Here is a 13,604-nt window from a genome sequence, read left to right as displayed (position 1 = left end):
CCACCAAGTACTTTTGGTTATTTATTATTTATTTATTTGCAAAGTTTTATATAGTGCTGCCTAGACCCGGAGGTATCAGAGTGCTTTACATGAGGATCAACAAGTTACAGGATACATAGTTATATCAGTTGAATCAGCGAGTTACAGGTTACATAGTTACAACCATTTGACTCAAAGAATCACAGAGGGAGGGGGGGTGAAGGAGACACAAAAGGGGAGAAGAAGAAAACAATGTCAGATGACCGGCTGGGTAGGTGACGGCCAAGGGGCCAGACTCCTCTATAGCTGCATAGGACAGCTCCACCGGGCATCGGCCAAGGTTGCTCGGTCTCCGCTGTAGGTACAAACAGATTTGGTATCCGCCCAGGGTGCATCGTCATTGTTCCATTGAAGGGGGAGAGAAAGAGACACATAACGGGGAGACGAGGAAAAACAATGTCAGATGACCGGCTGGGTAGGTGACGGCCGAGGGGCCAGACTCCTCTATAGCTGCATAGGACAGCTCCACCGGGCATCCGCCAAGGTTGCTCAGGCTCTGTGGTAGGTACAAACAGTTTTGTGATTTACATCAGTTGGATCAGCGAGTTACGGGTTATATAGTTACATCAGTTTGAATCACAGGATCAAAAGAGGGAGGAGAAGGGGGAGGGAAAGAGTCACATACGGGGAGACGAGGAAAAGAATGTCAGAAGACCAGCTGTGTAGGTGAAGGCCAGATAGGTGCTGGAGAATAGTTACATGAGTTACAAAATCATAGCATAAACATAGAGTGGAGGGGGCACTGAAAAGATGTTCTCGGTCCTGGTGTTGCGACTCGAGGTCAAGGACCCTGGTGCCCACCGAATCCACATCTTGCTGCAGAGACGTCAAAGCTCCGACAAGTCCGAACGTAGTTGCTCCATTGAAGATTTGATGTCGTGACTGATGTTACTGCGTAGTTCAGCTTTGTAGTCCTTGAACATGTTCAGGAGATCGGCTTTTTTGAGGGCCATTGTTACTGCGCCTGTGTCCCCTCGAAGTGTAGATCATTTTTCAGAATTCAGGAAGAAGTCTGAGACCTTGTTCAAAGTCTTGCCCGTCGCCTTCTTAGGCGGCATATGAATCAGGCCCCCAGAGCGTTTGGGACTGCGATGGTAGATTAGCGCTAAATTCAAGGCTGCAGACCGTCTCGGCACGTCAATATGGGATATGTTGGGTCAGACGGCTAGTGCCCGGTAGTGAACGCTGTCAACATCTGCCGCCGGGTCGTCAGGAGGGAAGCTGCGCTCCCGAAGGCAAAGGTACTGTGGCGGGCTCTCCAGAAGACAGAGGTAAGTGGTAACATTTCAAGTCTTATTTACCAGACTTTTATGAGGGCTCGTGAAACGTTGTGGCTGTGCTTGGGAAGGCATATAAGCAGGTTGGATTTGCTGTACCTGATCCAGAGAGATACTTCTTAGTAGCAAAGTTGCATTATTCTGTCTGTTGTATTAACCCGCATCATACAGCACCACATCTACAGATAGAAAGAGCTTACCTGGAGGCATATTCATTAGACACTATCCTGGACATAATGGCACCCCAGCCGGTTAAACCTATAGACACAGTCAGATGCACACATTGGGCTCTTTGGTTGCTTTCTAAGTGCTCTTACCTACACACTATTGATTCCCAGAAATGGTCATTACTAATAACCCAACAATACCCCCATCTACTGACAAGTCAGAGCAAATAACACGCACACATTATTAGACGATTCGCCCTCGTACAGTTGGGCCAACTGTTCCCTGACGATATGTTTGTTTCATTGAAGCAAGTCTGTGAATGTGATGAAATTAACACTTCAGACCTATTTGCTTGCTACATAATGCACTAAGCTATGATAGCGCATTGGGGGTGATTCCCCCAAGAGCATGCAACACTTTCTTGTTGACACAAATCTACCTGTTCTCGACTTTGAGGGGCTGGATCTTCAGTCTGTACAAGATATTTATGAGTGAACTCCCAACACCCCCACCCCAGCCGGCTAAACACACAGCTAAAATATGATGAGCGGCAGGTTTGGCGGTGAATCTTTTTGCTAAAGTGTTAAGATTATGCTACGAACGGAGAAGATGAATGTCCAGTAATAAAAGGCATATAGTCCTACCTTTCCAGTTTCTGAATAGACCATAGTAAACGTCCAAGCGTCTGGACCATATACTGGTACAGAAGCCTCAGGTTGCGCTAGATGTTCTACATACCCAGCTGACCGTATTTGTTTAGCCTGGCGCTGCCTCCCAATACTTGAATACTGGTTTGAGGCCACGCAAGTTATCAGTGACAAAGCTGACACCCAGTTGACTTGTACACTGCTACCGTTACCTTTGGGCTATGTCACTGATGTCTCTAGTCCTTCCAGGAAATTGGTGGCGTTACTGCTAGTATTAGCTGCATGCAGAGTGGCGCGATCATGGCGAAAAGGCCTCACTCCCAAACTTCCGGCAGGCTCACAGGCTGAAGTAGTATCTCATTGATTTTGCAATATAGACCACTTCACTCTGAGTATTAAAGACATAAAAATAAATTGCTGGTGGATCCGTAAGCTCTTTAAGATACAGTGTTTTTATATGATAGCTATGTGTACTAGCGATATACTTCGGGTGCATTTTATGTTCGACAACAAGAGTTCAAAATTTCCGATTTTGTCTGTAAGATATATGTTCATTTGTTTTTGCTACTTGAATACATCAAGAAAAGATTTATAAATTAAATGTGAAGTTAATGATAACCTTTTTGTGGGATATTCTGAAGAAAAGGAAGGCTACGCAGAAGAGTTTCCTGTCGAGGTTGAGAGCCCCTTCATTAATATCTGCTACAAATTGACCAAAAAGCAGCACCCAGAAGTTTCTGAGAGCCCTCTCCACTGGGGTCGAAGGAACTACAGCTGCATTGGCATAAGGGGGGGGGCTGTCCTGGATATCTGCTGGGCTGCAAAGTGAGCATTGGTGTATACTCTCATGAAGCACTACTTCCTTGACAGCTAGGTTTGTCGAGGACACTGGACTACTCCACAGCCCTACAACCTTGGGGAGGTACTGATTTGAAATCTATCCTAAAGTGAGGAATCTTTGGTTAGAAGTATCCATCAGAAAACAAGTTACCATTGATAAATCTTTTTCTATTGGATACTCTAGCTGCAGAGGTGCTCCCACCTCCTTTATCTGTGGAGTGGCCTCTTTTAAGCATCCCAAAAAGTTTCGGCACACTGTAATAAACATTTGTTAACAATCCATGTCGAAGGGTACAGAAGTGGAAAATATAAGAAATTGAAGTTGGCGTGCGGAGTGATGCTTATAAGCTGCACTGTTCTGGCACTTTTAGTGAGGTACTGCACAACTTCCCGCAGAGGCTAGGGATTACTGCAGCCAAAAATCTCCGGATCCAGTCTGGCACCTGGGAATATTATAAAGTAGAGTGTCCACTAGAACAAGCATTGGCAAAAGTAAGTAACTTGTTATTCAGTGATCCTCTCCTTGTCTGAGAGAATTTAATCGTTTAAGAAATTTAAAGATTATATGTCTCTGAAACGCCATTAGAGCTGAACATAGTGCATCATTTGATAGCCATGGCCAAAGGTCGGAAAGTCTTGAACATTCTATCCCAGTTCATCAGTCTGTCTTTGCTCTTTGACTTTTTATGCTATACAAATTAGGTCCCTTTAGTTTAGTAGTGAGGAGACATTTCTTGCTGCTCAGTGCTTTAAAGTGTGAATTATCTTATTGTGCCTTAACACTTTGAACACAGACCTTCACAAGGCTCTTCAATCTTTAGCCTCTGCAACACTGGTTTCTGTTGTCCAGGAGAGGTAAGGATGTTAGATTTTACCTTGTTTGCCCCACCTCTTCATCTACATCCATGATCCCGTATTTGTTGGAAAATCCATTAACTGCTTTTCAGTTTCTACTTCTTTAGTATTCCCTTTAATTTTAGTCACCACATATTATGACAGTCGTTACATGAACAACAACTTTAAGTAATATCTTTTGTTGCCACTTATTCGTAGTGTTTGGTGTGGCTGTCTACCTGTAACTGATTTTGAAAGCTGAGACCAAGTCAGTTACTGTTGCTGGATATTTCTCTGCTGAAAATACTCCAAAACCTTCCTTAGAAAATGCAGATTTAGACACAGTTCTTTTTCATTTGTGGTTGTTTCATCTCTTGCATATTCCAGATTTGGCTCCCGCTGCGCCAGGATCTTTAGACTCCTTTTAAGTAAGAGGCACCTAGAGCAGAAGCAAGTGGAGGACTTTGCAATGGTGCCTGCCAAAGAAGCCAAGGACATGCTATATAAGATGCTGTCTGAAAACTTGGTGGCGTTGCAGGTAAGTACACACTTCAATCTGACAACTTGGAGAAGATAAGGAAGAACATTTTTAATGTGTGTTGTAAGTAAGCATATTTTATGTGGTCTTCGTCTTTGAGTTGTGTGCCTTTTCACAGCCGTTATTATATTTTAATTATTAGGCCATCCTATTTCACTCAGTAGATACATTTGATCAGACTGCATTAAATGCATTTTTTGTATCCTTATTGGTCAGGCATCTCTCTTTAGAAATGTGTTTAATTCTATCTTTATGCATTTTTGTCTGTGAATCTCCACAATAAGATGAATTGCACCTGCAAAGGAAAAATATGTACATGATTCTCTCAACTTAGCAATGTACCTCTAACAAGGTAGAGTTTGCCTGTGAGATTACCTCAGCACTGTATGAATGTACCTGTCTGCTTCAGAGCTGGTTAATAAATGCAAATGAATGCCATAAATGAATCAATCAATCATTTATAGAGATTTAAAAATCACCTGTGAGGGTCTCAAGGTGCTGGAGTGGTTTGCTGCTGCATGGACGTCTGACCCATTGAACATCTAGGTCTTCAGTTTCCTTCTGAATTGCTGGAGTGACGAAGCGGTCTTGAGGTGCAGGGGAAGGTTGTTTCAGCCTTGGCTGCCAGATGTGAAAAGGAGCATCCTCTGCTGTTGATTTGGCATATCAGTGGGGTGTCTGTGAGGGAGAGGGAGGCTGATCGAAGGAGTCTGGTCGGTTGGTAGAAGGTCATGCGTTTGTAGATGTATGCTAGTCCTTCGTGGTCAGCATCTTGAAATGGTATCTCTTCTGAATCAGGAGCCAATGTGGTTTCTTGAGATTGGGTGTGATGTGGGTCCTTCTTGGGAGGTCGAGTTTGAGTCTTGCCCCCGAGTTCTGTATTGTCTGGAGTCTTTTCAGGAGGTGTTCCATGATTCCTATGTAGAGTCTGTTTCCGTAGTCTAGTCTGCTAGTGATGAGAGCCTGCGTGACATTCCTTCTGTTGTTGACCGGTAGCCACCTGAAAAATTAGCAGAGCATGCAAAGGGTGTGGAAACGGGCAGATGAGACTGGATTGACTTGGTTCTTCATGGATTGCTTGCCGAACAGGATGATGCCAAGATTGCGTGTCAGGTTTGTTGGGGCTGGGGGTGTTCCGAGCTCTGCCGAGCGCCATGTATCATTTCATGATGAGGCGTGTTCCCAAAGGTGAGGACTTTTTTGTTGTCCGTGTTGAGTTTGATACAGTTGTCTTTCATCGAGTTTGTGACGTTCACCATGCATCTGTTGAAGTTAGCTTTTGTGATGGAGGGGTCTTCGGACAGTGAGAGGATGATCTGTGTGTCGTCTGCTTAAGAGATAATGCTGAGTCCGTGTGATCTGACATGGTCAGCCAGGGGGGTCATGTAGGGGTTAGAGGTCAGGCTTAGGGGCGATCCTTGGCGGACTCCACTGATGGTTTTGTTGGATTTTGAGCTGAATTTTAGGGAGATTTATCCTTTGGGTTCTGCCGATGAGGTACGAGGCAATTTATTGCAGGGCGTTTCTTTGGATCCTGATGTGATGGAGGCTGTAAATCAGGATGTGGTGGGAGACCATGTCAAACATGGCTGACAGGTCCAGGAGGATGAGGGCTACTATTTCCCCGTGGTCCAGGAGGGCTCTGATGTTGTCTGTGGCTGCAATCAGGGCTGTCTCTGTTCCGTGGTTGGCTCCAAATCCGCATTGGGAGGGGTCCAGGAGGTTGTAGTCTTCTAGGTGTTGGGTGAGTTGCCAATTGATTGCTTTCTTGAGGACTTTTGCTGGATAGGGGAGCAGAGAGATGGGGTGGTACTGCTTTGGCCAGCTGGGTCTGCGGAGGGTTTCTTTCGGAGGTTCCTCACTTCAGTGTGTTTCCGCTCCTCGTGGAAGGAGGCCACGGTAATGAAGGTGTTTACGATCTTCCCAGGTTCATTGCAGATTGTTTTGCTTCCGAGGTTGAAGACGTGGTGGGGGCAAGGATCCGTGAGCACTCTCAATGCACGGAGTTCATGATGCGGATAGTGTCTTGCGTGGTGAGGAGGTTTCAGTTGGTAAGATGGTGTCTGGGGTTTGTGTTAATGGAAGTGAGCTGGTTGATGGTGTCTGCAGCAGAGTTTTGATGTCCAAAGTTCTCGTAGATGGCCGAGATGTTGTTGTGGAAGACGTTAGCGAGGTTGTAGCACAGTTCCTGGAAGGGAGTGCTGTTCTTGGTGGCTGCGGGATTGGTGAACTCCTTCATAATGGCAAAGAGTTCTTTGCTGTGGTTAGCGCAGGCTTTGATGTGGACTGCTAGGGAGTTCGTCTTAGATCCTTTTAGGAAGCGGTGGTACTGGTGGAGGGTTGTGCTGAAAGTTGAGCGGTCTTCTGTTTTTTTTGCTGAGGGCCCACTTCCTTTCTTGTTGTCGGCAGTTGTATTTGGTGGAGTGCAGTTACTCAGTGAACTAGCTAGCTCTTTTGCTTGGTTCTTTGATCTTGGTTGTCATGGTTGGGGCGATGGCGCGTTCTGTGATCCATCGGGAGAAGTTCTTGCTGCTTTTTCTGGGTCTTGAGTAGAGTCTACATTTTTCCAGTCTCTTTGCTTGGATCTCGGTGGTGTGGTACTGGAGTAGGTGGGTCCTATGATGGTGAAATGTATGCTGTGGTGGCCTGTCCAGGTGAGTTGTGTGGTGTGGTTGTACCTGGCTCTACTGCTTAAGGTGAAGATGGGGTCGAGTGTGTGTCCTGCGCTGCGTGAGTGATATGTTGCTCATGTTTTCCATGAGTTCAGTGGTGATGGCATCGCTGGGGTCATGGAGTTGGAAGTAGAGGTACACTAGAAAGATAGGAGAGATTCTGAGTTCAGTGAGCAGAACAGTGCATACAATTTTTGCGGAGACTGACCATGAAGATCTCTTCGTCATCTCTTTGTCATGTTTTCGTTAGGATCAATTTGGTGTTGACAGCTGTGTCTCTTTACATGGCTGATTACCCGTGTTTTCCTCTGCCCGGCCTTAGTATTGGATTTAATTATGGTGCAGAATGTCAGTCATTTCAACCAAGGCACTTGTCGGTTCCGAAACACAAGACGTGGAACTCCTCCTTCTAGGTGGTTATCACTTCAGAATAAGGCAGTAAGGTAAATCAACACCTTTTTTGTGACAATAGCCACACATCAAGTATTGTGGTGACAAAATAACGTTGCAGATACACTCACAATTTTCATAATTTTATGACCAGATTTCATTTTGTTTTCATCAAAAAAAACAACGACCAAAGCAGACGCTTTCTTATAAACTCTTGATGTGAAAAGGGCTTAAATTTCTACTTCTGCAGGCCGAGGTTGTCTATATTAACCAATTAGCAGTTCATGGTATACGCACAACTTAGGCAACAGTAAGCAACTGGCAAATCTTCCATTGACAAGTGGTAAGCAGACTGCATGTATTTCACATACACAAAAACCAAAAGATAATTGTCTGTGGGTGGCTAATAAACCGGTGCTGAAAATCCGCATGGTGGTTACATGTAATTTGCCATGCACCTTCTAATAAAACAAATTCTGATTTATGAATGCAAAGGCAAAAACCCAAGTCTGCCAACCTGTGCTGAAGCTCTTGTTCAAATGGTATATACTGCTTGGCTGTCTAATCAGATGCCATGGATCCATTGCCATAGAATCAAAAGTTACTTACTGATAAAGGGGATACTCCACCAGTCTCTCCAGCGAAGTGAAAATGATTAATTGAGCGTGTTCATAATCTTACCAAACATCGTGTTGGCGATGGGTCACTGATCAACTTTTGTAAGGCTTTGTTTAACCACTGTACACATTCCATTTTGTTATCTTCTTAGCACCTGAATGTATAAAATATACAAGTGCAGGAGTGCCACATTTATGGGTGGGTAATTTATTCTTACAACTTATTAAGCAGACTTTTGAGTTCACATGAGTCCAGAGGTTTCAAATTAAATTCTTCTTCTTCTTGTCTGACAGCTAGCAGCATAGATGTAATGATGCTTCCTGTGTAAGGAAATGGGTAGGAGGTGCCTCTATGTCTCCTTTTCAATGGAAATATCTGTCAGATCAAGAGCTTGCACAGGGTATCACAAACCTCTTGAGACAGATCTACTGAGTTAATGGAAGCATTAGGAGCAAGCAGTTTATTTACTCTTTGTAGGAAAGTAGCACTTTTTGACGTGATCACCCCTATTTTTTGCCTGGTAACTGATGTGATTTTGACTGGGGGTGCTCTGGGTTCCTGCTAACCAGGTCCCCAGTGCCAGAGCCCTTTTCCAAAACTGTACAATTGTTTCCTCAATTGGCAAAACCTTTAGCACCCTCAGTGAGGCCCTAGTAAATGGTACCCCTGGTACCTAGGGCCTGCGATACTAAAGAGGGTCCCTAAGGGCATCAGCACAAATTGTGCCACCCTAAGAGACCCCTCACCAAGTACATGCAAGACTGCCATTGCAGGCTTCGAGTCTTGGTACAGACAAAAGTGAAAACACAACATTTCACACATCCCTGTGTGCCAGGTGCCCTAACACTGCATGTGATATTTGCAAGTCACCCTTACAGCAGACCTGACAGCCCTAAGGCATGGTGCTGAATATTACATGGGAGAGCATACCTGCATGAGCAGATATGCCCCTGTGCTGGTCAGCCATATAACTACCAGTGCAAGTGGACTGGGCAGCCATATTAAAACATGTGCTGGACACTGGTGAAAACGAGTTCCCCAGCTACATGAGGGCTTCTCTGAACATCGGGATGTTTGGTATCCAACATCTCGTATTGATAAACGCATACTTATTCCCGTGATGGATTTTTCAATATGTGCACGCAGGGGCGCCTTAGAGGTGCCCCTTGAAAACCTATTGGCCTGCGGTGTGCTCCCTGACTGGTTTCTGCCGGGTTGCCATCCAAGACACTCGTCTGACCTTCCAGGGTGAGAGCCTTTGCTCTCAGGAGGCCCAGAACAAAAGCCTGTCTAGGAAGAGGGTGTAACACCCCCTCCCACAGGATGACTTGCTGTTTAGCCTCTTCAGGCTGGCAAGGTTCAAAGAGCTGCTGCCTTTGGAATGCAAGTCTGCCTCCCCCTTTGTCAAGAACACCCTTGGCACTTGGACAGGTGGGAAAATGAACTAGTTAGGTAGGCGTGCCACCTGCAGGCTAGTATCACCTCTGAGGTGGACACGATTTTTCAGAAGTAGCCAACTTTGTAATGGAATATTTAGGAATTCTGGGAAAGGGATATGCCTGTTTTCCACAGGAAGTGTTCATAGGGGATTGTAGGGTAGTAGCCAAATTGCTACTGACCATTGGGGTCACTACATCTCCTCTAACACCCCTAAATTCTGTAGTTTGGGGAGTCTCTGGCACCAGAGAAACATACCCTGATGACCCATGAAGAAAGAAGACACTGAAAAGCTGTAAAAGCAGAGAGGAGAGAAGAAGCAGCTGACCTGGTACCAGCCCCTCCAAACTGTCTGCATCTCTTGTCAAAACTGTGCCAAAATTGACTTGTCCTGCGGTGTTGACTCCAGAAACAGTGGAACTGTTCACTGCATCTCACAGCAGTTCCAAAGAAAGGACTCTGAAGCCTCTGGAACTGCCAAAACCCGGCACCACGAGCCACCACTGCACCTGTAGCTCTAAGCCCAAGTGGAAGTGGGCTGAGGGTGTCATCAAGGTCCCCCCGCCCTCCAGAGCCCAAGTCCATTGTGGTTTCACTCCTCGTGAACCCTCCAAGGTCACCTGCAGCCTATGCACGCAGGCCCTTTCTACTGTGACTGCTTCGGTAAGGAAAAACCAAACGCCTAAGGACACCTCTGCACCTGTTGCCCCAGGGACAGTGGACAAGAGGACCAACAGTGTCCCAACATCCCAGGGCATTGTGAGGCCTGAGCCCCCCTGTTGTTTCAACCCGACTGACCTCTAAGCCAGAGCCTGCTGCCTCTTTTTGCAGAGACAGATCTCCATAGAATAACAATGGGCTCCTAACACTGATTTGCACCTTACACCCGGCCGCCATCGTGCCACTGGTGGTGTACTGTTGGTGCTGCTTTGGATGTAGCCCACCACTCACCTCAACTCCTGGAGATTGGTCCTGTAAGTCACTGTACTTTAACTGTTTGCAGAACTTTTTCTTCATCCATAGGATAACATTGCAGAACTAAATTGCCCAATGTCAACTTTTTTTAACTTGAAAGAACTTATATTTAAAAAGGTACTTACCTGAACTATTTTTCTCTGATGCCTAAACATATATAAAGATACTTGCTATTTTTAGATCTCACCTGAGCCAGCGCATGCGTTGCTGTGGCGATACATTTAGTAAGTGAGCTTTTAAAAGTCTGACCACACGCTTTTGCTGGCCTCAAGCTTGCGGTTACGCGTGCGTACACACGCACAGCCGTCATCTGCTCATCATGGCTCATTAACTCTACAAACACAACCCGCCACCCCTCTCTTCCTCATTAAGCATGAGATCACTTTCAGTTTCGCGGTCGCGTCACTTTCACAGCAGCACACTAATGCTTGTTGGGGAAGTTGCTGCGAAGGAATTTCCTGTGTGGGCAGACAGAACTTCCTGACTCTGAGGCTTCTTGGAAGGGAGAGAGCCTTTTATAATGAAATGACAAATGAAAGACACGCGGTTCTTGAAAACATTCTATTCAGAAGGAGGCAACGTGCGCATACCCACGCAGTGGGCAGAAGTTCAACTATGAAGCAAGTGTGCGTGCTCCGGCCTATCCCGCCCTCACCCGTTCCCAGGCCCACTGTCACCCTGTGAATATTAGATACCTACACGAAAGCGCGCCAATGCCTTTTCTCTTCTTTCTCCTTTTTATTTTTCTCTTGCACGTGCTTGGTATGTCAGCACACACTAACACCCCCTCACACACACTCTCACCATCCCACATGCGCACACACACAACTCACAAACACACACTCGCTCACCTCCCCCTCAAACTAACACACATAAATACAACACACACAAACACACACAAACAGACCTCGTACAGACTCCATGTACCTATTAAGTTCTCCTCGTCTTGTGTACCTGTGCCAACAGCTAACTGTAATAACATCGAACAAGATATAGTAAAGAAACTTTCTGACAAACATTTGGTTAGCCCATGAGCTAATTAAGTTACCAATGAACTAATATGAAACATGTATTGTGTAAAAGCGTACGAGAGTCTACTGCGGAGGGACGTCCATTCTCCGTTTAACCTGCAGTGCTTTACAAGGGTGAAAAGTTCAACCTGAGGCCAACGCTTCCAGCAAATAAGGGTTAAGACATTCCAAGGCTGACATCAAACAAGACTTCGAGTCCCGGAAATGCAGCTTCTGTAAGCTCCCCTCCGACATGTCAAGCCTCTGTAATTCTAGGGTTTGGAGACAGCCATCAGCGCTGAAGGGGTCTGTGAGCCTCATTATTCAGGCAGAGACCCATCAGTGTTATCTGCAGCAAGCATCTCTTGTTGACAGTGGGGTCACCTTCTGCGCCCACAGTTCCTGTGGCAGGCAGCAGGCCAGGCCTTCTCTAACGGATTATGACAGGGCCACTGACTGACCGCTCCGCTTCCTCCTACCTCCAGGTCAGTCGTTAATTAGAGCAGTGTTAAACTGAGCAGGGGACATCGCAGCATTCTATAGAATGTGCATGTGTTTTCCAGCCCCTTCTCTCTTTAGCTTCTCCACCCTGCCGAGTACCCCTCCCCCATGCTACTCTCTCCCTCGTCTGTTGCTCTGTCTCTCTGGTGTGCTTTTCCTGCTAAACCTCCCAGCCCTCCATGTAGCTCACTTGTTCATATACGTCTCCCCATAGCCCATGTTTCTCTCTCCCTCGTGTGCTGATTTCCCACCCCACTTAGCTTTATTTTTATTTTACCCCCCATCCCCACACTTCCGTTGTCCCCACCCACTGGCTACCCTCAAGGTCATATATTTTTTTTCTTCAGATTTTTGGCGGGTGCATCAACACATTTTCAGCAGTCCCTTCGCTTTATAAACGAGCATTGGCATAGCCAATAGGTCTTGCCTTTGGGACCTTATAAGTGTTTAGCCATGCAACAGTTTATGTTGTTGCACCAAGGATATTGTGCTGCATAACTAAATACTTATAAGGTCCCAAAAGCGAGACCTATTGGCTTTGCCAATGCTTGTTCTAAATTGGTGTGGATCTCCTTCTTGAGTTGTGTGTCATTTATTGATCATTGCATGTATTTGCAGATGTCTTGCACTCCTTATGGTTGAGCTCAATGCTGCTCGACCACACTACCCATAATAGAGCACCTTGGGATTGCTAGATCAAGCCCCTGGATTCTTTACATGTTCTATTTGAGATTATTGATATATCACATAAAGAGCCAGCTTCCTACATTCCGGAAAAGAGCTTTTGAGAGGTGGGTCTGGTTACCAAAACTGTCATTTGGCCTCCTCAGTGAAATTTTGTAACAGCCACTTAGATGAATTTCAAGCCGGGAATTCTTTGCAAGATAAGGTCATTCATGACCCCCTAATAATGTGAAAGGGAATAAACACATAGCTTCAGCTTAATGTGACAGTATTTTACATTAACTTATAATGATGAGACAAGATTTAATCCATGTCAGTGTTGCAATCTCCTATAATTTAGTTAAATTGAGGCACATTTGATCTCCCTAAGATTCAAAGGCCTGGTGCATGGTGTGACCAAAATTGTCTTAAAAAACCTTGAAAATATGGAAGAACCCCTTGGGATGAACAACAGATGGTTTTGCTTCTTAAAGATACGTTGAATACTTAATTGGTATCCTGAACTTCAAGGAAAATATTTTGTTCATGAATTCGCAAGGTATCATCAAATAGCATTGATGGTTTGGAAAACACTTCATTGCAAAGTTATGCGAGTATATGGAATTTAAAATGTACTGTTCCGGAAATGATAATGGACATCCTCTGCCTTCAGTAAAACATATATCGCCGCCCCTTCGTTCACGAACTGTGAAGACTGTGACATAGCCTTAGAGAAGTTCGAGGCTTCAATTATAGAGACCCTAGACTCTATTGCACCACTTAAGAGGGTAACAATTGAGGATAGGGCACCCCCAGCCCCCTGGTGCTCAGACACCCTCAAGAGAGAAAAGCCCTTATGTAGGGTTAAGGAAAGGAATGGAGGAAATCCAAATCTGAGTTAGATGAATCAGTCTATCGATCGGCTCACAGAACCTATTTAAACAGCTGTAACTCACCTAGAAGAGCACATCTAGGCTCCCGTATTATGGAAGAGA

General features: G+C 45.4%; 1 protein-coding gene across 3 annotated transcripts in view; it reads left to right on the top strand.

The window, feature by feature from the left end:
- Positions 1-13,604, top strand: part of POLR3C (RNA polymerase III subunit C) — a 191,249-nt gene that overhangs the window by 138,569 nt on the left and 39,076 nt on the right. For all 3 annotated transcript variants that reach the window (XM_078671274.1, XM_078671273.1, XM_078671275.1), the window contains exons 10-11: positions 3,766-3,826; positions 4,193-4,343. In XM_078671274.1, coding sequence (XP_078527400.1) covers positions 3,766-3,826; positions 4,193-4,343 — 212 coding nt within the window. The remainder of the gene's footprint in view (positions 1-3,765; positions 3,827-4,192; positions 4,344-13,604) is intronic.

The sequence above is a fragment of the Lissotriton helveticus genome, chromosome 12 (assembly GCF_964261635.1).
Source record: "Lissotriton helveticus chromosome 12, aLisHel1.1, whole genome shotgun sequence".
Classification (NCBI taxonomy): Eukaryota; Metazoa; Chordata; class Amphibia; order Caudata; family Salamandridae; genus Lissotriton; species Lissotriton helveticus.
The sequence above is the reverse complement of the archived record's forward strand: the minus strand, read 5'-3'. Positions and strand labels throughout refer to the sequence as shown.